This window comes from Osmerus eperlanus, chromosome 23 (genome assembly GCF_963692335.1).
Source record: "Osmerus eperlanus chromosome 23, fOsmEpe2.1, whole genome shotgun sequence".
Lineage (NCBI taxonomy): Eukaryota > Metazoa > Chordata > Actinopteri > Osmeriformes > Osmeridae > Osmerus > Osmerus eperlanus.
The window spans coordinates 1,052,302-1,074,530 of record NC_085040.1 but is presented as its reverse complement, the minus strand read 5'-3'; the positions used below and the strand labels follow the sequence as shown (position 1 = coordinate 1,074,530).

The following is a 22,229-nucleotide window of genomic DNA, read 5'->3' as shown; positions in this document are numbered from 1 at the left end:
GGGTCAGGGGCTGTGTGTGTGGAGGCCTGCAGGTGATGCCTACCTGAGGCTCACTGTTGACTTGTGGGGTTGGGTCTGAGGATCCACTTTCCAAACACAGCTAGAGTACGGACCAAACACACAGACACACACTCACACAAACACACAATTTGGTAAAGCACAAGAGCACTCCCAATGCTGGGGTATTAAAGTGTACTACATGTTGGTAGTTCTTCTAACCAGGGTGGCTGACTGTACTGGTGTGGGAGCTGAGTGCTTTTTGATGCAAATCAGCCAAGGAGGACAGAGTAGTTTGTTTGTTTACAACCTTCCACCCCCCTCTCTGTCTCTGTCTCTCTCATCCTCTCTCCTACTTTCTGTCTTTCTATCCTTTGTACTCATACCCTCCTTCTTTCTTTCTGTCTCTCTCTTTCTGTCTCTCTTTCTGTCTCTCTCTCTTTCTGTCTCTCTCTCTTTCTGTCTCTCTTTCTCTCTCTCTTTCTGTCTCTCTCTCTTTCTGTCTCTCTCTCTTTCTGTCTCTCTCTTTCTGACTCTCCCCCTCATTCTTTCTCTCCCACACTTTCCAGAAGCGTCGGGCACAACCAACCGGTTTTGGAACCTGAGGGTTCCAGAACGTTTCACAGTCACATGACATCGACAATCACTGGGCGTGACTCTCAACCGCATGACTGTCATTGGCCCAGCCTGGATAAAGTGAATCGTGAGCCGATTGTTTGTTTGAACACACCCTGCCCCAAATCTCTGCATGCTTCCGTCAGCGGTGACAGGGGTGTTGTCAATCAGGTCCTCCTTGGCTGAAGCCCGCAGCTAGGCAACCACACAGGGTTTAGATCATGTACTGTAGCCTTCTGTTTACATGTTGCTGTTGAAAGTGAAAACGGCATTTCACAATGTACGATTTGATCGTTATTTTGTGTTTGAGATGATTAAAGATTGGTTTACCTGTACCCTGATTTTTTGAAAGTGTAGCGGGTGTGCTCGGTTAAGAAATAAGAAATACTTCATTTATAATAAAGTATCTTGGAGGCACCACCTCAGAATGTGTTCAAAGGGGCTGAGGGAACCATGGTTAATATGTAATAATCAGTCTGATCTTTAGTAATAAGTTCTTTAACCCTCGTGCTGCCTTTGGGTCACATGACCCAAAGGTTCATAACGAACCATCGTTGTGTTTACCCAATTTTACCCAATACAAAAACAAATTAAAATAATTTTCTTTTAACCTTTGCAATGTGGGGGGTCTGAGACAGCCTAGCTGTTAAAAGAAAATGCTTCACTTTGTCTTTGTATGCGGTAAATCTGTCGCAATACGACGGTGGGTCACAATGACTGATGTGTCAGAATGACCCGAAGATAACACAAGGGTTAAAAGTAGAGCAGAACACATGAGACACTCAGAGTATTATACACAATGATTTATTTAAGAAAATTAAGAACTTCCTGAAGTTCAATTTACATAAAAAGTATCTTTAGAGGAATTTTATTTTCAGAGAAAGGTTCTCAGGTTCATGGACAGTTTGCTAACATCAGTCACTGGATAAATAGCTAGTAGGAAGTTCGGTGAGTGAGGTGGCACTGCTGAGGTCCACCCCAGGCTAGGTGAGCCCAGGCTGGGCAGGGCCTCCACAGGTGTGCCCCTGGGTCTGGTAGAGCCTCCACAGGTGGACCAGGTCCTTAGGCTCCAGCTTGTGGAGAACCAGCAGGCCGAGGTTGAAGCAGGGGTGACGGGTAGAGGAGTACTCCCTGGAGAGGAAGCCTCGGTGGTGGGTCGCTGGCACGCCGGCTGCCTGAGGACACATTCACACAGGTCATCTGTTTCGCCTGCGTCAACTCGTGTTGAAAATGACCTTGTTAGTCAGCATAGCACGTTCTTAAGCACGGTTCCAATAGGCTTACGAGGGGAGCTAGTATAAAGACAGGAAGTAGAACCTTTACATCCTGTGACGGTTCTAGAACCTTTACATCCTGGGATGGTTCTAGAACCTTTACATCCTGGGATGGTTCTAGAACCTGTGGAAGAAATTGGGATTTCCTGTGTGCTTAAATTATTCACTAATCAATAGAACTAGTCATTGGATAGTCATTGGAGGACCTGCACACCTCGAGGACCCTGAGGCGAGCGAGGAAGATTGTGGCCGACCCCTCCCACCCTGGCCACTCCCTGTTCCAGCTACTCCCCTCCGGCAGAAGGCTGCGGTCCAACAGGACCAAAACCTCACGCCATAAGAACAGTTTCTTTCCATCTGCTACTGGCCTCTTCAACAAGGCCAAGGACTCCCACTGACATTCATTCATTATTTAACCCAGTATCTGATTGCACTATTGCACTGTTGACCACTCATGCTGCTCATTCTTCTTATTATTTTATATATATTTTATTTTATATTTAAATTGTTTTATTCTTAGATTGTTTAGTTCTTAGGAATAGTTAAACTTCTGTACCTTTACTTAATTTAAGATTCGTATATGTTTAGTGTTTGCACCTCCCTGCCACAGTAAATTCCGTGTTTGTATAACATACATGGCGAATAAACTGAATTCCGATACTAGTTAGTATGTCCTCATGTAAGCTTGCTATTAATAAGAGTATATTGTGTTTATGTGTCAGGGTTAATAGATGTTCGGGGTCAGGAGAAAGTACTGGCTAAACGTCCCTTGTCATGACTACAAGGAGAGCTCAAACTATGATCTCTCTAGTCTGAGAGTTGTCATGGGTTGGGAGCAGTGAATCTCTTTCTCTGAGACTGTTGTAACGTCCTTACTGCCTAACTGTCACTATGTTTACATTCTTGTGCCTTATAAAAGATGGTCCTACGGCCTTCAGCGCTGAGAGAGACTACACTTCCATGGATGGTTCATGGTTCTAGAACCTTTACATGACAGTTCAAGGCTAAGTTCTTTCTTTGTTTTAGACTGCAGCTGCCTGCAAAGCTAAACCTCAACTGCAGCACAAGCGTTCATTAATCATTGAACTGACGAGAGATCGAGCTATCTTGCGAAAGTAGCCTGACGACCACGTTAATGTGTAAACCCTTCAGTAATCATCAATCCGTTTTACTGACCTCCGCTACCATGCCGACGTAGGCGTCGTCAATGGGAAAGAGGGGCACAGCGGGGGAGGCGTGGTCGAGCAGGAGGAGCGCCTGATTGGACAGGAGGTATCCCGCCCCCCCGGCGTAGGGAGGGTATTGGCCGGTGTGGAGGGAGTAAGGGATGTAGTATTTGTTCCACCAGAGGCGGACAGGCAGGGAGTGGGTGAAGATACGGCCCATGTAGAGAAGTCCGGGAGACCCCGTAGACAACCCTGGATCTGCGAGGGTCCTGTCTGGAAGGTCTGGCTCTATAAGGAGGTCGTCTGGTATGTCTGGTGCTATATCGCTCCTCTCGCCGGCTGCTTTGTCTCTCCATCCCTCTCGCCCTCCCCCTGTCCCTCCCTCCAGGTTCTTCAGGAGCTCCACCACTCTCTCCACGTCCACAAAAACATCATCGTCCCCTTTCAGAACGTAACGGAAGGATCCGGAACACCGCCGCCGGTACCAGCCCCAGAACAGGACCTCCTTCAGGGTCACGTTGAAGAAGGACTCCCGGAACCGCCACTGGAGGACGTCGCCGTGGCGATCACTCTCCTCAGCCACGCCGTGCTCCCTCTCCTCCTCCTCCTCCCCCAGCAGGAAGACCCTCCTCACCTCCTCCCCCCCCCAGCTCCTCTCCTCCCCCCAGGTGGATCGAATGGCCTCCCTTCTTCGCCAGTCGGCAGGGTGGGACTTGACGGCCAGGAGCAGGAGGTGTCCGGTTCCGGGGCTACGACTAGCGTTGAGTCTCGGGACCGGCCTACGCCCGGCATCAAGCCTGGGGCTAGAGTTGAGGCTTCGGCTGAGCCCGAGGCCCTGGTGGCTGGGTCCGGGCTCGATCCGGGGGCCTGATCCGTGGACGGGGGGGTGGAAGCAGCAGCGAGGCTGCCTCAGCAGGGGGTAGGAGCGGACGTGTCTGGACCTCAGGAAGAGGGAGTGCAGGGAGCCGAGGAGGAACGGGGGGAGGAAGCGGTCACTCAACAGGGAGGAGTAGAGAACCAGGAGGACCAGGGAGGAGAGAGACAGTAGGCCCAGGAGGAAGGTCCGGAGCCTGGGCCTGGGCCGGACTGGACTCCACCTAACCCCTGGGGAGGAGGGGAGGAGATGTGTGAGCAAGGCTCATGGAAAACACATTTCAAATGTGAGTAAAGCCCAACCCAGGCGAGCCCAGCGGAGACATGCAGGATTCACATCCATTGGTTTTCCTTTTTAGTGAAAATAAACGTATTCAGTTGATGGTGTGATGTTTGAACTGTTTGATGTTTGAAAATATGGGTCAAGTTTTACCACAATTGGAATAACGTGTTAGGCAGTGCGTAAACTGTAAGTGAAGCGAATTAAACGTTAGATAGGCCTAAGTAATTTAAAGTAATGTAAAGAGTTTGTGAGAACATCGAGCAGCGACATACTCACTCATGTTCAACGATGGTCGAGCTCAGCTATCTCCCACCGACACGTCCGCGAGCCGCTTACTCGTAGCCTAGGCTACTTGGTTAAATAAAATAAATTCGGCAGTTCACACGTTGAGGTAAAGCATCTTTTTAATCCATCGTCCGGCTTTAAGTGTTTTTTTCGCCGACGAAGTACACCTGTCTTGTAGCCGACGTCATCTGACTAAAACGGAACTTGTTCCGCGAGCAGAGACGGAATTTTACAAAGGAAAATAAAAGCTAGCCTCCTTGATGGGCGACCGAAGAAAACAAAAAACCGGGGACCTAAGGTCACTCGTAAAACAGAAGTATAAACGGTCAGAACGATTCAACAAAACTGTAACAGAGTAAGACTTCGAGAGCTATATCTATCGGACTGACTTCTTCTGCTCGAAGTGCTCTCTTATCTTGTGCTCCTGCTCTTGTGCTCTCGTCTCTGAACTCTCGAGTTCTTCTTATCTATAGACATACAAATAATGTTATGCGTGCATGTTTACAAGTAACCTGCACTCTCTAAATGAATACATGGAAATGGAAATGTTTGTTGGCATGAAGGTTCAGGTTTAACAGCAAGGCCACAGTGAAGGGACAGCCTATCATTTTCAACACATATCCCATCATCTATCATTTATCGCAAAACAAACATCCATTCAAGTACTAGAATGCAAAGCAAAAACACACAATTGCAGTGCAATAACAAAACCCAAATGTTTATGTACAGAGAAGTGTCAGTACAGTATGACCTCCCAGAGTGCGTGAGGGCTCACAGTATGACCTCCCAGTGTGTGTGTGAGTGTGTGAGGGCTCACAGTATGACCTCCCAGTGTGTGTGTGTGAGTGTGTGAGGGCTCACAGTATGACCTCCCAGTGTGTGGGTGAGTGTGTGAGGGCTCACAGTATGACCTCCCAGTGTGTGTGTGAGTGTGTGAGGGCTCACAGTATAACCTCCCAGAGTGTGTGCCAGTGTGTGAGGGCTCACAGTATAAACTCCCAGTGTGTGTGAAGGCTCACCGTTCCCAGGAGGTTACTGAGAGCGATGTCCACATAGGCTGAGAGGAAACCTGGGGGACACAAGGACAGGGGAGGGTGAGCTTCAAATTCAAGGATGATACCCTCTCTCCCCCACACTCTCTCTTTCTCTGTCTCTCTCTTTCTCTCTCTCTCAAACACACACACACACACCCCTAACCAATCTCTCTCTCCCCCACACACACACCCACACTCTCACACACACACACCCACACACTCTCTCTCTCCGCCACACACACACACACCCCATCCCAATCTCTTTCTCTCTCCCACACAGACACCCACACTCACTCCCCATCTATCTCTTTGTCTCTTACACTCTCTCTCTTACACACAAATACACTGTCTCTTTCTCAGTTACACACACAGAAACACACCCATAAATGTTCTTTTATGTAGTAGGGTAGTGCGTGTGTGTGTGTGTGCGTGTCTCTATTTCCATTTAGTCATTTAGCAGACGCTCTTATCCAGAGCGACTTACAGTAAGTACAGGGACATTCCCCCCGAGGCAAGTAGGGTGAAGTGCCTTGCCCAAGGACACAACGTCATTTTGCACGGCCAGGAATCGAACTGGCAACCTTCAGACTACTAGCCCGATTCCCTAACCGCTCAGCCACCTGACTCCCCGCGTCTCACCGCTGGCGATGGCAAACAGGTGTGTCCTCCAGCTGAAGGTGAAGAAGAGGCCCCCCACGGCCATGCAGCCCAGCGCCCCGTTGAACCCAGACAGGCCGGAGTACAGCACGGCCTGCCTCACAGAGAGAGACACACCTGGAGCACACATACACACACAGACACACAGACACACACAGAGGTACATGCACACACACACACAGAGGCACAAACATACAGACACACACAGAGGCACACACACACAGAAGCACATACACACACACACAGAGGTACACACACACAGAAGCACATACACACACAGAGAGGTACACACAGACACACACACAGAGGCAGAGGCACATACACAGGCAGTTGTAGTACTTAGTTTAACCAGAAGGTGGAGCTGAACACACACTGTTGAATATACGTCTACAGGTTGACAGGATATTGTGTTTAATTGTCTTTCGAACGCATCCACATACATACACACACACATGCACGCACACACACACTCCATCCTAAAAGCGAGCAGGTGTTCAGATAACCATTAGAACGCATGGGAGGATTCGAAAGGTGGGCACAGTTAAGCCAGGTGGTCTCTCAGTTCTGCTGTCTATCTCAAAATGACCTTTGAGCCTCCAGCCTACTCTGGTCTAGCCTAGCCTGTGAAGCCCAGCATTGTGAAACAATTCCTTTAAAAGAGAGTCGTTTGCATCGACAAATCCCTGAGCGCTCCACTGTGCTGGTTTGTGCGTGTGTGTGTCTGATGTTTGCCAGGCTAATAGAATGACTCAGAGCTCTTATCATATGAGACTAAAGCCCTCTAGTTCTCTCTCATCCCCCCACCCATCGTGGTTCCCTCCCTCTCATCCTCTCCTCAAGATTACCCCCCTCCCTCTCATCCTCTCCTCAAGATTACCCCCCCTCACACTCTCCTATCCCCCTCTGTCGCTCTCTCCCTCTTCCCCTTTTCCTCTCCATCTCTGTCAATCTTTCCTCTGCTCTCTCCCTCTCACGTTCCTCTCTCTCTCTCTCTCTCATCTCTCTCTCTCTCTCTGCATCTCTCTCTCTCTCTCTCTCTCTCTCTCTCTCTCTCTCTCTCTCTCCCCCTCTCACCTACCCCTCTCACTTCCTTTCTATGTCTCTCTGTCTGTCTGGCTCTTTTGTTACATGAGAAGTAAGAAGTGTAGTCTAGAGGTTGCTAATGTGTGTGTGTGTGGTGTCTCTAAAACCAATTGTATATCAGTCGTGTCATGTGGTTTGTCTAACCCACACACACCTCACATATCACTCTTTTGAAAAGTCTCTCAAATCTGCCACGTCTCCATGGCGACGGCCCTGAACAGGCGAACAGCAATGTGTGGGAAGGTATGTGTCTGTTAGGATGTGTGTGTGTGTTTGTAAGTGTCAGTGTGTGTGTGGGTGTCTGTTTGCCATTTGTAAAAGCCTAAGCTCCTTGTTTCTCCCAATTCATCAAAGTGTTTTCATAATGTATCATATCATTATATACATCTGTCTTGCTGTGAGGTAGGTGGGTGGGTGGGTAGGTGGGTGGTAGAATTCACAATAGGTGTCGATGTCACTGTCTGAAGGGCCTAGAGTGTGGTCAGCCCCCTGCTCTGCTCCCAGGGAGACCCCTGTGTTTGACTGACATGGTTCCAACGCTTGGAATGACCCAAAACACACACACACACACACACACTAGGAAAACTAGAGACTCAGCATATTCTATGGGGCCGGAGAGAGAGGGAGGAGTTAGGAATGAGAGCGGGTGAGAGAAAGTAAGAACAAAGGGATGGAAAGAGGGATGAGGAGGAGAAGACAGGGGTGGAGGAAGCCAAGCCTCTGAATGTGTGTCCCTCTCTCTCTCCCTCTCTCTCTCCCTCTCTCTCTCCCTCCCTCTCTCTCTCTCTCTCCCTCTCTCCCTCTCTCTCTCTCTCTCTCTCTCTCTCTCTCTCTCTCTGCCGTTCCTTTCTTCCTACTGTAGAATGAACCAGGTTTGACTGACCATTGATTGTGTTTGTTCTAGAGTCGAATCCAACTGTTTTGTAACTCTTGGGATCGTTGGATGTTCTAAAACAGTTTCCATAATGATCCGAAGATGGATGTTCTGATGCTAGCTCCCTGACCTGACATACACACACACACCTGACACACACACACACACGTGTGACAGTGGTTGTGTAAACATTCTCATCTTCTTGCTGCTTCCTCGTCACACAGTATTCAATAATCTCTTTGAAGTTCCTAGAGGGAGGGTGTGTGTGTGTCTGTCATCAGTCTCTGTGTTCCTAACCCAACCATCCCACCCCGCATTCTATGACTCATAACTCTCACACACACTCACACACACACTCTACACACAACACACACACACACACACACACTCACACACTCACTCACACACTTCCCAGAGCTCTGACTCGGGGTGTTGTGATGAGCTTAAAGCTGTTTTTCTCTCTCTCTCTCTCTCTCTCTCTCCTCTCTCTCTCTCTCCTCTCTCTCTCTCTCTCTCTCTCTCTCTCTCTCTCTCTCTCTCTCTCTCTCTCTCTCTCTCTCTCTCTCTCTCTCGCCCGCACACTCACCGGCCAGCGTGCCGAGTCCTGACCCCAGGAGGGCGTGGCCTCCCAGGAGAGGGGAGTAGATAAGGACCCGCCCCCCAGGATGAGGAGGGAGGGCCAAAGGCGTTGCAGGCGTATATCTGCCCCACCCCCAACGGCACCCCCTGGAGGAGCTACATGGAACAGCAGGAGGAGTTTCAGACTGACACACACACACACATATACAAGCAAACACGCCCAGCACGTACAAACGTATACACACCACTGGCAGTCACACAAATCCTCCTTCTTTTAAACAACTGTCTCACAAAAGGAGTATTTAAACACACACACCTGCACACGCATTATCACCTACCACACACACAGGCACGCACAAAACCCAGCAGCAGCGAGCCGTGAGATGTTTCCATGGAGACAGATGAAGGCTCCTGCCAGATGCTGAGATGTATATTTACAAGTGATATATATTCCACAATTGAATCTCTTTTGTGTGTATGTGTGTGTGCATGTGTATGTGTGTGTGTGTGTGTGTGTGCGTGTGATGAGGCACAAAAACAAATTCCCAGGGGCGTGGTTGACAGAGTGAGAGCTGGAGACGTTAAATATAAATAGAATTACTGACGTCATCACAATGAAACATCTGAACTGAGAGAAAGAGAGAGAGAGAGAGAGAGACAAAGAGAGAGACAGAGAGAGAGACAGAGAGAGAGACATAGAGAGAGAGAGCCAGTAAGATACAGGAGAGAGAGAGAGAGCAACACAACAATGAACGGAGAGAGAGAGAGGAAACAGCCCTGTCGTGATTCAGTTATTCTGTGTCTCATCTAATTAAGATTGTTATACCTGCAGTTGACATACCCAAAGGATTGCACACACACACACACACACACACACAACACTTACACACATCTCCTCCTCTTACTCCCTCTCTCCCTCTTTGTCTCTCTCCCTATCCCACTCTCTCTCTCACTCTCTCCCCTACCTTACCTCCCTGTCTCCCTCTCTTACCCTCGCTCTCTCTCTCTCTCTCACCTGAACGATGCTCAGCTCGGTGGCGTTGGGCTCCGGAGCCCCTGGTGGCACGGCGAGGTGGTGCGGGAAGTAGGGGTGGGAGGGGCCGGTGGAGGAGAGGAAGAGGAGGATGACTGTGTTGAAGGGCAGGAGGGGAGCCAGCCCGCTGAACAGGAGAGTACTGAGGGAGGGAGGGAGGGACCCTAACACAGACCTGTTGGAGGGACCAACACAGACCTAAGTAAATGTATACACACCCACACGCACACACACACACTGCTGAATTCTTGCCTTCCTTCAACCCTCCTTCTCATCCCCTCCTTCTTTTATGAAACATTCAGAGTATGATCACATCTAGCAGTCGTTTGGATCCTTTTGACAAGGTGTGTGTGTGTGTACATGTGTGTGTTCATTATATCCCTTTCCAGGGTTTGAGTCAGACCTTCTGTGATCGATGACATTACAAGGAAAGGATCGTTGGAGTGTGTCCCTGTGTGTGTGTGTGTGTGTGTGTGTGTGTGAGGGTGAGGGTGTGTGTGTGTGTTTTGTTAACAGTTAGGGCAGCAACTCGATGAGGGTCTGGAATCAAAACCACACACACACACCATCTGTCTCTTATAAATACACACCCTGTCTCACATACACACACACACCATCTCACACACACACCATCATCACACACACACATACACACATCAGGATGAACCTGAATCAGGATTCACTGTAATCAGGAAGAGACAAACAGTATGTCTGTGTGAGAGTATGCTCTTACAGTTGTGTTTGTGTCGGACAGTGTGTGTGAGTGTAGTTGGCTGAGTGTGTGTGTGTTTGTGTGCGCGTGTGTGGTCGTTCATAATACTGCGTCAAGCAATGAAGGGTCATCAGACTTCTGTGTCCTTTACAAAGGTCACTTCCCAACTACAGAAAGAAGATTGTGTGTGTGTGTGTGTGTGTATGTGTGTGCCAAATGGTGGTTTGCCGAAAGGCCAAAGGAGAATTGGAGATAAAAGAAGCAGAGAGCAGAGAAGCAGTGGATCGATGGAGGGTGTGTGATGGAGATGAGATCAGCTCTCTGCAGTACAGAGATAGATATCATAGAGGTCAGGAGTCAAGGTTTTGTGTGTGGTGTGTGTGTGTGTGTGTGGCTTCTGAGCAAAAGGATGGAGAGGGAGATGAGGGAGGAGTGTAAGAAGATAGGAGAGAAGGATGGATCAATGTGGTGTGGGGGGAAAGAAGAGAGAGTGGGAGAGAGAGGTGGAGAGAGATGGAGAGAGAGAGGTGGAGAGAGAGAGCGAGGTGGAGAAAGAGAGAGATGGAGAGAGAGGTGGAGAGAGAGAGGTGGAGAGAGAGAGGTGGAGAGAGAGAAATGGAGAGAGAGAGGTGGAGGAAACTGTAAAGTGAGAGGCCCAGGGTTAGATGCATGGAAAGAAAATCTTCAACATTATGTGGTTTCCCTTTCCTCCCTCTCTCTCTCTCTCTCTCTCTCTCTCTCTCTCTTCCTCCCTCTCCTGCTGTGCTATGCCATTCAAGCCTGCTCTCCTCTCCTCTCTTCCACTCTCTCCATCTCCCTAGTCCCAGACGGTAGCTGCTACTGAGGTGACAAGCACAACTTAGTCACACTCTGTCTGTCTGTTCTCCTTCTCCTACTGTCTCTCTCTCTCTCTCTCTCTCTCTCTCTCTCTCTCTCTCTCTCTCTCTCTCTCTCTCTCTCTCTCTCTCTCTCTCTCTCCTCTTGCTCTCTCTCTCTCTCTCTCTCTCTCTCTCTCTCTCTCTTGCTCTCTCTCTCTCTCCATCTCTCTCTCTCCATCTCTCTCTCTCTCTCTCTCTCTCTCTCCTCTCTCTCTCTCTCTCTCTCTCTCTCTCTCTCTCTCTCTCTCTCTCTCTCTCTCTCCATCTCTATCTCTCTCTCCATCTCTCTCTCTCTCTCTCTCTCTCTCTCTCTCTCTCTCTATCTCTCCATCTCTCTATCTCTCTCTCTCCCATCTCTCTCTCTCCATCTCTCTATCTCTCTCGCTCTATCTCTCTCTCTCTCCATCTCTCTATCTCTCCCTCTCTATCTCTCTATCTCTCTCTCTCTATCTCTTTCTCCATCTCTCTATCTCTCCCCTCTCTCGCCGTCTCCAAATGTTGTTTGTTGGCATGTGAAGAGATATTTCACGATATTTTACGAGCATACCGCATACTACACACTACACACTGCACACACAACATGTGATACATACAAACATGTGACAGAAAAGAGACACATGAAAGAGATGAGAGAGAGAGGGAGAGGGAGGGAGAGGGAGAGAGAGAAAGGCAGGGGGAAAGAGAGGTAGTGAAAAAGGAGAGAGTGAGTCATCACTCCCTTTGTCCTCCCTCCCTCCATCAACCCTTCTCATTCCCTCCATCCTGCCTCTTGCTTCCTCTTCTTCCCTCTCTCCAGCATCTGTACACTCCGTCTCCATGGTGACAGAGGCGGTCTCAAGGTACAGATCAAAGAGGAGCGGTGGATTTTATCACACACACTCACACGCGCCTTCTCTCTTATACTCACACACGCGCGCACGCGTACACATGCAAACATGTACATGCAAACGCACACACGCAAGCACACACAGATCAAGATCTAATCCTCAGTATTGTTCAAGGAAAATAAGTTTTACAATAAAGCTGGAAGCTTTTGCTCTCTCTCCTCCCTCCAGCTAGCCCTGAAGTCATGTTTATTCCCAGTCATAGACACCCACGGCCTTCATGCCGTTGCCATGGTGACCCCTGCAACTCCCAATTGGCTGGGACGCCCCGGCGCTCTGCTCTGATTGGCTGCTGGGTGGAACGAGTCGTTCGGGGCTCATTGGTATTCTGTGGCTCCGTGGTTGAGGCCGTGTCTGCTGGTGCACGGTCGTGATGACCTCACGGGCCTGACTGCCTTACCATACTCAGTCAATCTGCTCAAGCTGTCAAGGGATGGGTGTAGCTCAGTGGTGTGTGTGTGTGTGTGTTTTGGGTCGGGCTGTGCTGGCCTGTGTTTAGACGTGTGTGTGTTCTGTTAGAAGGTTAAGATTGTTTAATTGTCTCGCCGTTTGAAGGTCACAAACTATGACTCACCTCCTCTATCCCAGAGTACACCTGGGCACCACTTTTAACTCCTCTGACATGATATTATGCAGTAGTGCAATCATACACAGACACATACACAGACACACACACACACACAGACATACACACACATACGCATGCACACAAGCACATACCCACGTACACACATATACGTGCACACACACCAAACACACATGCACACTAACTCTTGTATCACATACATTATTTATTCTCTCATGTCTCTCTCCCCCTTTCTCTCTCCTTTCCTCTCTTTCTTCTTCTCCCCCTCCCTCCTCCTCTCTCCCCTCCCTCCCTCTCTCTCCTCCTCCCCCTCCCTCTCTCCCCCGCCCCCTCAGGGTAAACCTGCGTTAAAGTCCAGGGTGTTTCTTCATTCTGGAAGGTTATGTAAATGCCAGCCTCAAGAGGTCTGGTCATCTTCGCAAAGCTGTTCCACCTTCTAGTCCTGACATTCTGCCTGTTGTGAGGTCATCCAGTAGAATGTAGAATTTTACATCATAATGGAATGAATCCTATTATGACATAAATGTGAATGGATAGTCTGATTGCTATGATGTCCATCATCCCACCACTGAGTGCTATTGTGATGTCTGGTCTGTGTCTCGGAGTGTGCATTTGTTTTAACTTCCCTTTCTCCTCTCTCTCCCTCCATCTTTTCATTTCCTTCTTTCCCTCTCTTCCTCTAACTCATTCCTTCTCATTTCTTTTTTTTCAGCTGTTGAGCTGTAAACATCTCTATATTTCCTTCAGCCCTCTCTCTGTTATAATGTAAAATCTGGTGATTTATTTTCTCCTTTCCTCCGATTTCTGTGTGTGTGTGTGCGTGTTAGTCCCCAGAGACACAGCCAGTGAAATACTGCTCTAGCTAAATAGCATCTCTCTCTCTCCTTCTGCATGGTGTTTTGTGTGACATAAACAATGAAGAGAAAGCTGACATACACACACCGACACACACACACACACACAACCGACACACACACACCGACGCACACACACACACACCGACACACACACACACACACACACAACAACACAGAAGGGGATGACTAGCCTTGAGCAGCTTGGTGCCTCATTAGAAATGTTCTTTTGCATTTGGCCCCATCTCTACAGCTGTCGTACTCCTGGCTCACCCTGCGTCACTCACACACGCACACACACCTTAGCTTCTCTTCAGCAGTCACGTTCCTCGCTCGTCTCTCGAGGGACAGGTTGACGTGACCTTTGTAAGAAGACTGATGTTACTATGTGTGTCTGTGTGTGTGTCTGTGTGTGTATGGGGTGGGTATCACTAAACAGAAGATTCCGCAAGTCAAGGTTTTTTTAATGGGACATTTTCCTCTGCTGTGTGTGTGTGTGCGCACGTGCGTTTCACATGCACATGTGTATTGTGTGTGTGTGTGTGAGTAGGTGTTCCTGCCTTTTAAAGCAGAGTGGTGTGTATTTCTCCTGGGATGACATCACAGAGGATGACACAGAAGGTTCTAGAATAGAACTCTGCCTCAGCCTCCCTGAGCACCTGAACTCCGCTGATGCAACATTCTGAAAGATGGAGGGAGAGAGAGGGGAAGGGAGGGAGAGAGAGGGAGACAGGGAGAGAGAGATGGAGGGAGAGAGAGAGGGGAAGGGAGGGAGAGAGAGAGGGATAGAGGGATAGAGCGAGAGAGGGAGAGAGAGATAGAGGAAGTGCTCCATTCAAGCTCAGCCCACTCAGAGAATCACTTAGCTGAGAACCATTCCAGATGATGTCACCCGCCCATAAGGCCTCCTGGAACACGGCCAATCTGCTATTATGACATCATCCTGGCCACACGCCGATGATGTCACCCTCAAGGGGCTCTCAGGACAGGACGGATTCTTCAAGAAGGTTCCGGAACCTCCTGAAAGGTTTTTCCAAGGTTCTGTTTTGTGTGAAATCGCTGCAGCCCACATGCATGCACGCGTACAGACACACACAGGCAGGCATGGACACACCACAGATGCATGGGCACACACACACACACACACACGTACACACACACACACACACACGTACACACACAGTTGGACCATGAAATAAAGCACACACACATTTTTCTGTTTCGTCAGAACTTGCCATGTTTTATAGAAGGTACATGTACATGTCAGTCTGCCTTTGTGCTCCCAGAGAAACCCTCACTGTCTGGTCAGCTTCTCGTCTTCCTCAGGTCTATCTGCACCACACACACACACACACACACTCTCCAATACACACGCACACACACACACTCTGTGCCCTTCTCTCATGCTATCTAGGTCTTCTTCTCCTGATATAATGACTTTATGAAACATCACTTTTACTTACAAAACAGACTCACAAGAAGCAACCAAAACAGAAATAAACTTTTTGATAAATCTTTTACAAAATAAAAGTTCGGTAATAATCCACGTTTTACAGCGGTAGTATTAACAGGTGTTTGTGGTTGCCATGGACGACTGCTATGCGAAGGTACAAGAAGAAGAGGAACAGTTAAGACATTCTGCAATGCACGCGGTTGCCGTGGCGATCGTCGGCCCGTTGCCATGGAGAGAGCTGCGTTGCCCGGGCAGTCTTTGGAATCGCGTTAAGCCAGGAGGTTGGGCGGGGTCATTCCCCCCCCCCATCACCTCCATCACCCCCCTCACCCTAACCCCCTTCTCAAACCATAATCACCCCAAAGACTGACTGACTGATTGGTTAATGACATCACTTTTAATCACCACCCTCCCACCCCCACCCTGCCCGCCCCACCACCCACAGGGAGATAGTTCATTGGATGCCCCCAGTGCCCCAAGCCACGCCCGCAAAAAACGCTGCCCCCCCCCCCCCGCCCGCACGGCGCTAGTCAGAGAGGGCGTGCCACTTGGCGATCTGGCGTCGGGGGTGGTCGCTGATCTCCCTCCAGTGCTCCCCGGAGGTCCCCGGCGCGGCCGAGCCAGGAGCAGACGGCCCAGGACGGGCGTGGCGGCGGGCGGCTCCCCAGCCCCTCCCCGCTCCGAGTCCAGCAGCAGCAGCTCCACGCTGGCGTCCCTCAGGCCAGCCTCCCACGGAACGTCAAACACAAACAGCTCGTTGAACACGGGGTTAGGGGAGCACTTCTTCACGTGGGTCTTCTTCTTGCACACGCGCTTCTTGCCCTGGTACAGGTTCACCTTCACGTAGGGGTCTGGGGTGATGGAGGGGAGGGGAGGGGAGGGAGGGAGGGAGGGAGGGAGGGAGGGAGTGGAGGGAGGGAGGGAGTGGAGTGGAGGGAGGGAGGGAGTGGAGTGGAGGGAGGGAGGGAGGGAGGGAGGGAGGGAGGGAGGGAGGGAGGGAGGGAGGGAGGGAGGGAGGGGAAAGTAATTTGAGAAAGTGAATTCACAGCACTAGCTTTACATTAAACAAACATTAACATAAACATTATGTGTGTGTGTGTGTGTGTGTGTGTGTGTGTACCTGTGGGTCCGTGGTTGTCAGTCTTGGGCAGATGGCGGGCCTTGAGCACCACGAGGGTCAGAGTGCTGCTGGTGGACTGGTAGCACAGAGACAGAAGCAGCTCCCCTCTGCCTACTGCCTTCTACAGGTAGGGAGGGAGGAGGGAGGGAGGGAGGGAGGGAGGGAGGGAGGGAGGGAGGGAGGGAGGGAGGGAGGAGGGAGGGAGGGAGGGAGGGAGAGGAGGAGAGAGAGAGAGAGAGAGAGAGAGAGAGAGAGAGAGAGAGAGAGAGAGAGAGAGAGAGAGAGAGAGAGAGAGGAAGAGAGAGAGAGAGAGAGAGAGAGAGAGAGAGAGAGAGAGAGAGAGAGAGAGAGAGAGAGAGAAGAGAGAGAGAGAGAGAGAGAGAGGAGAGAGAGAGAGAGAGAGAAAGAGAAATAAGAACTTCATAGATTGTTCACCATCGTCCCTCTTCCTCTCCTCCCCCTCCTTCTCGGAATCGGGGAGGATCCACCACTCTCACCATCACACCTCTTATAACCCAGCAGCCTCAGCTGCGCCAACAGGCTCAGACCCACGAGACCGCGACCTCACTATACGCCTCGTCACCATGGTGATGAGCTCCCTGTGTGGTGTCACTGTCAGCTTAGCGAGAGGGTTCATGCAGAGATTACGATGATGAAGTGATATTTACACTGGGAGAGATGGGTGGAGGATGGTACTGGCTGCAGATGACTGTGAGGCCGAGAGAGACAGGAGGAGAGAGAGATGGAGAGAGAGACAGGAGGAGAGATGGAGAGAGAGACAGGAGGAGAGAGAGATGGAGAGAGAGACAGGAGGAGAGAGAGATGGAGAGAGAGACAGGAGGAGAGAGAGATGGAGAGAGAGACAGGAGGAGAGAGAGATGGAGAGAGACAGGAGGAGAGAGAGATGGAGAGAGAGACAGGAGGAGAGAGAGAGGTGAAGGACAGCGATGGAGAGAGAGACAGGAGGAAAGATGGAGGAGAGATGGAGGAAAGATGGAGGAGAGAGAGATGGAGGAAAGATGGAGAGAGAGATGGAGGAAAGATGGAGAGAGAGATGGAGAAAAGATGGAGGAGAGAGAGATGGAGGAAAGATGGAGGAGAGAGAGATGGAGGAAAGATGGAGGAGAGAGAGATGGAGGAAAGATGGAGAAAGAGATGGAGAAAAGATGGAGGAGAGAGAGATGGAGGAAAGATGGAGGAGAGAGATGGAGGAAAGATGGAGGAGAGAGAGATGGAGGAAAGATGGAGGAGAGAGATGGAGGAAAGATGGAGGAGAGAGAGATGGAGGAAAGATGGCAGAGAGAGATGGAGGAAAGATGGAGGAGGGAGAGAAGAAGGATGGATGAATAAGAAAGAAAGAAAGAAAGGAGAAGAGGAAGAGATGGACCAAAGACACTGAGAGATAGAGCCAGAGAAAATATGTTGGGATCATATATTGTATGCATTTATTAAATATGTATTTACACCATCTATATATACTACTACACAGATATACCAAAACAGTTTGCATACACATGCTATAGATAATCTACATGTCAAAATAAACGAGTATTTCTATATTATATCTATATTATATCTATATTATATTACCCTTTGTCGTTGTGGTGTGTTGTGTAGTGTGTGGTAGCTGGAGTGGGTGTACTGCTCGACTTCATAAAGACTCTATTAATGTCGGGGAAGGAGACACTTAGACTCTGAATCCGATTTCCATGAAAAACACAAATATTGCTTTCTGGAGAAGCTCACTTGGCTTTGCTTCCAGCTAAATACAGTTTCTTCACACCCTCGACACACACACACACACACACAGAGTCATTTCCTGCCTCTGTTGTGACTGGTCCCTTGGGTCTCTGGTCCAGGAGAGAGGCGCTGGCTGACACGGTCTGCCTACGAGATATCGACCTGCTCAGTAGCTGCAGCACACTCACACACACACTCAGACACACACACAATGCACACCATTACACACTCACACACACACTTTCTCTCTGACACACATTCTCTCTCTCTCTTACACACACACACACACATCACTCACACACACCCCAGTACTACTGCGGCTGAAATCTAATATGATAAGTGTAAAATCCATAGTGCAGCTAGCTACTCTCAGGATGGTTTCCTGTTCCAGCGCCCAGACGGCACATCTGAATGTTCTGGTGGTGCATCTGAGAACCACTGGGCATGTCAGGACTAAGAGAGAAGACGCCATACTACAGACAGGCTCTGTGGAACCCTTAGAACAGTAAGAGAACCATCTTAATGGGAGAACCCTCTAAATAAGAGAGGATGAGGAGGAAGAGGATGAAGATGTGGAGGAAGATGAGGATGTGGAGGAAGATGAGGATGTGGAGGATGATGAGGATGATGAGGATGATGAGGATGATGAGGATGATGCAGGGGGGGGATGAGGGTGTGGAGGAGGGACTGGCCCGCGGCCTCGCTCACCCTCACGTTCCTCTTGATGATCTCCCGGCTCATGAGGACGCGCCCCTCCGACAGGTCGATCCCGGCCAACGGGACGAGGGTCTCCCCGATGACCTCGTCGCGGGAGAACCTGTCGAAGCTCAGGACGTTGAAGTGCAGGGACAGGCCGGGGACACCGGACAACGGCACGCCGTAGAAGCTGAAGGTCTCGTCGAAGGCGGGGTCGAGGGTCTTGCGGAGCACACGGGTCTTGACCCGGTGCTTCTTCTCCGGCAGCAGGGTCAGCTTGATGTAGGGGTCAGAGGTCAGCGACTGCTCGTGGGTGGGGGTGAGGCCGTGGGCCTGCTTGATGTGCACCACCAGGGCCTTCTTGTCCTCCTGGTAGTCCAGGGAGAAGGACAGCGTCCCCAGGCCGGCCTCGGAGGCCTCGTCCTGGGGTCGGTCCAGGGCCGGCGTGGGGGCCTGGCTGGAGAAGCTGCTTCCACAGGGGGAGGCGAGGGCGAGGGTAGGGTGGGGGGACGGGACTTCTAGATCCGGGGAACTGCGGACCTTCTGGTTCTGGTTCTGGTTGAGATTGTGGGTGTGGCTGGGCTTGGTGAAGTTCCCGTTCAGGTCCCTCTTATCCAGGTCTAGGTGGAGACTAGTTCTGCCCCCTGGTGGACTGGAGGCCTGCCTGCAGTTGCCGTTGACGTCGATCTTGGGGTCGTTGGTGTCCGACTTGGTCTCTGCGGCGGAGGCGGCGAACTTCTTCTTGGCGCTGAGGCCTTCTGGGTAAATGTCGACGCCTTTGAGCATGTGCACAAACTTGTAGGGCGGGGTCTTCGGGGTCTTCTTGCGCTGGCAGCAGATCCAGGCGAAGATGGAGACGCTGAAGACCAGGCCGAACACGCTCACCACCGCCACGCTCACCGGGAACTCTGCTACAGGGGGGAGGGAGAAAGGGAGGGGAGGGGGAGGGGAGAAAAAGAGGGGGAGGAGAGGGAGAGAGGGAACAAAAACAAACAACAATGAATAAATCATGGTCTCAGTTCTGCCCTCCTGTTGCTGTCACGTTTAGTAATTCATCAACCTGACAAAAACACACAAGATTCCCAGCCTGTAGCCTCCTTACCATCCTCACCTCCTTGTCTCCTCACCTCCTAACCTCCTTACCTCCTCACCCTCCTTGTCTCCTTGTCTCCTCACCTCCTTACCTCCTCACCTCCTCCCCTCCTCACCTCCTTGTCTCCTTGTCTCCTCCCCTCCTCACCTCCTTGTCTCCTCACCTCCTTACCTCCTTACCTCCTCACCTCCTCACCTCCTTGTCTCCTTGTCTCCTCACCTCCTTACCTCCTCACCTCCTTGTCTCCTTGTCTCCTCACCTCCTTACCTCCTCACCTCCTCATCTCTTAACTTCCTCTCCTAGACACCATCTAGTTGATCATTGTGTGTTTCTATGGAAGTATATTGTAGTTCTATCACAGTACCATTGGAGTTGTAGTGGTGGTTCTATTGTAGTTCTGTGGTGGTTCTATTGTAGTTATGTTGTGGTTCTATTGTAGTTCTGTGGTGGTTCTATTGTAGTTCTGTGGTGGTTCTATTGTAGTTCTGTTGACAGCTGTGAGCCATATGTGAGCAGTTGTCTAGCTGCGTCACAGCTTTGTTGTGATGAGGCGGACAGCAGACAGACAGGTAGACAGGTAGACAGGTAGACAGGTAGACAGGTAGACAGACAGGCGGGCAGGCAGGCAGGTAGACAGGGGAGGGTGTAGCTCAATGGTTAGAGCATTTGACAGCAGATCAACAGGTTACAGGTTCAAATGTGCTGTTCTGTCTTCTACTTTGGATAAAACCAGACTGATCAAATCTCACGACTGCCGAATACAGTCATAGATCATATTTGAATTTCTCTCAGCGACTGCACAGAGGGATGGAGGCGAGGCCAGGGCAGCACAGAGGGGTGGAGGCGAGGCCAGGGCAGCACAGAGGGGTGGAGGCGAGGCCAGGGCAGCACAGAGGGGTGGAGGCGAGGCCAGGGCAGCACAGAGGGGTGGAGGCGAGGCCAGGGCAGCACAGAGGGGCGCAGGCGAGGCCAGGGCAGCACAGAGGGGCAGAGGCGAGGATGGGCACTACCCACATCGTTAATAGCATCTGATGAGTCATGAGAAACGCTGATGTTGCTCTGACTAAGCTCTTCACAACAGGCCGAGCGCACTGCTGAACGCCAACACACCCAGAGGAGACTCTGTTATGCTCCAGGTAAACAGTGACTAACACCTGGGTACTGTGTACAGTACACTCCGTTTTCATGTTCTCTGTGTGCGTGTTGTGTGTAATCTATGAATCTAACAGGTTTTTTCTCTTTCCTGGAGTACCCTGACACAAAGGCAGGTTCTATAATCTCCCATTAGGCCAAGGCAACCCCACCTCTCTCCCTCCCTCTCCCCCCCCCCCCTCCCCAAACACACACACACACCCTTCTCCTGCAGTGAAAGTACTCCAGAGATGAAACTGGAAATTTCCGACAGTGAGAGGGCGCCCGGTAGAATAAAAAAACACACGCGCACACAGCAGGGACTAACTGTTACACAGCCTCTGAGACCTGCGAAAACTCCTGATTTCAACAGTCCATGCGAAATTAAACTAATTCAACCAAATGAAACAGGTATAATACGGCAATTCCGAAAGATGCAAAGTGCCACGTCAAAACCATGCTAGTCAAACTGATAGACAGGATCTTGTTAAAATAGACACCAACAAGTACGTTAGGCGTCTTATTAATCCATTAATAACATTCTAGTGTATTACTAATAGCCTATTATGTACAATTATCAAATCGTAGCTTGGATTAAGTCAGAACGTGACAACGGTGTCACGGTCAGATGGACGAGGCTGCGGGAGACCGAGCCCACACCTGCTGTAAAAACACAAGACACAATCCGCCCTCATCACTAACCGACGCTCTCTCCTCGTCACCCTATAGGACCTCGCGGCTGGCTTCTACTTACCGAACTGCTGCGTTCCTTCCGCCACCATTGGAGCCATATTTCCCGCCTGCTTGCGCGCTCTGTCCAAGGTGCTGAAACGGTCGGAGACGCCTTTTCTTCTTCTCGCCCTCTTGCGGTCTGATTACCGGCTCACGACTCTCTTATTCAGCGCTCAGAAATCCGTTTCTTTCGGTACCTCCGCGACTGAGAATAGCCTTGTATTTTGGAAAATGATCAATAATTAATCTGTCTGTAATGGGGTTTGAATTATTCAAACGCCGTGTTCTTTACAGAGAACACAAATATGGCATACGCCAGAAGGATTCTCGTTTACATTCCCTTCGCGGTTCGCACCCTGCTCTTGTTGTTACTCTGCGCTATGATCGTTTCTGAGGCGGCACCACCCCGCTCCCCCTCCCTTACTCTCTCTCTCTCCCCCCCCCCCCCCCCCCCCCCCGTTTGCGATGAGTTCATCGCTGACGCAGTTGTGACGAAGACGGCGGTAAAATCACGGTCTCGGTGAAACGGCACAACAAGCCAGTCAATATCCCTGATTGACGTGTAGTCTGCCGACGAATTGAACCTGTTTGTGGTTT

General features: G+C 50.4%; 3 protein-coding genes across 4 annotated transcripts; all 3 read right to left on the bottom strand.

The window, feature by feature from the left end:
• Nucleotides 1-1,446: 1,446 nt before the first annotated feature.
• Nucleotides 1,447-4,798, bottom strand: LOC134009585 (acetylgalactosaminyl-O-glycosyl-glycoprotein beta-1,3-N-acetylglucosaminyltransferase-like). Of its 2 annotated transcripts, none has more exons than XM_062449132.1 (3): nucleotides 4,485-4,798; nucleotides 3,063-4,189; nucleotides 1,447-1,787 (listed from the first exon to the last, which is right to left on the bottom strand). In XM_062449132.1, the coding sequence occupies exons 1-3, from the start codon at nucleotides 4,486-4,488 to the stop codon at nucleotides 1,596-1,598; spliced, it is 1,323 nt and encodes a 440-aa protein (XP_062305116.1). In that variant the 5' UTR covers nucleotides 4,489-4,798; the 3' UTR covers nucleotides 1,447-1,595. The 2 variants fall into 2 exon arrangements, with proteins under 2 accessions (XP_062305116.1, XP_062305117.1); XM_062449133.1 differs by having other exon boundaries at nucleotides 3,063-4,156; nucleotides 4,485-4,791.
• Nucleotides 4,799-5,476: 678 nt separating this feature from the next.
• si:dkey-183c6.7 (urea transporter 1) lies at nucleotides 5,477-10,127 on the bottom strand. Its single transcript, XM_062449940.1, is given in 6 exon segments — nucleotides 5,477-5,562; nucleotides 6,167-6,301; nucleotides 8,728-8,794; nucleotides 8,796-8,876; nucleotides 9,736-9,895; nucleotides 10,114-10,127. Coding segments are annotated over 6 exon segments (543 nt in total).
• A 5,461-nt stretch (nucleotides 10,128-15,588) lies between these two features.
• Nucleotides 15,589-22,034, bottom strand: syt4 (synaptotagmin IV). The gene is given in 5 exon segments (XM_062449123.1): nucleotides 15,589-15,738; nucleotides 15,741-15,971; nucleotides 16,241-16,361; nucleotides 18,689-19,587; nucleotides 21,655-22,034. Coding segments are annotated over 5 exon segments (1,380 nt in total). The 5' UTR covers nucleotides 21,692-22,034; the 3' UTR covers nucleotides 15,589-15,646.
• Between the last annotated feature and the right edge of the window lie 195 nt (nucleotides 22,035-22,229).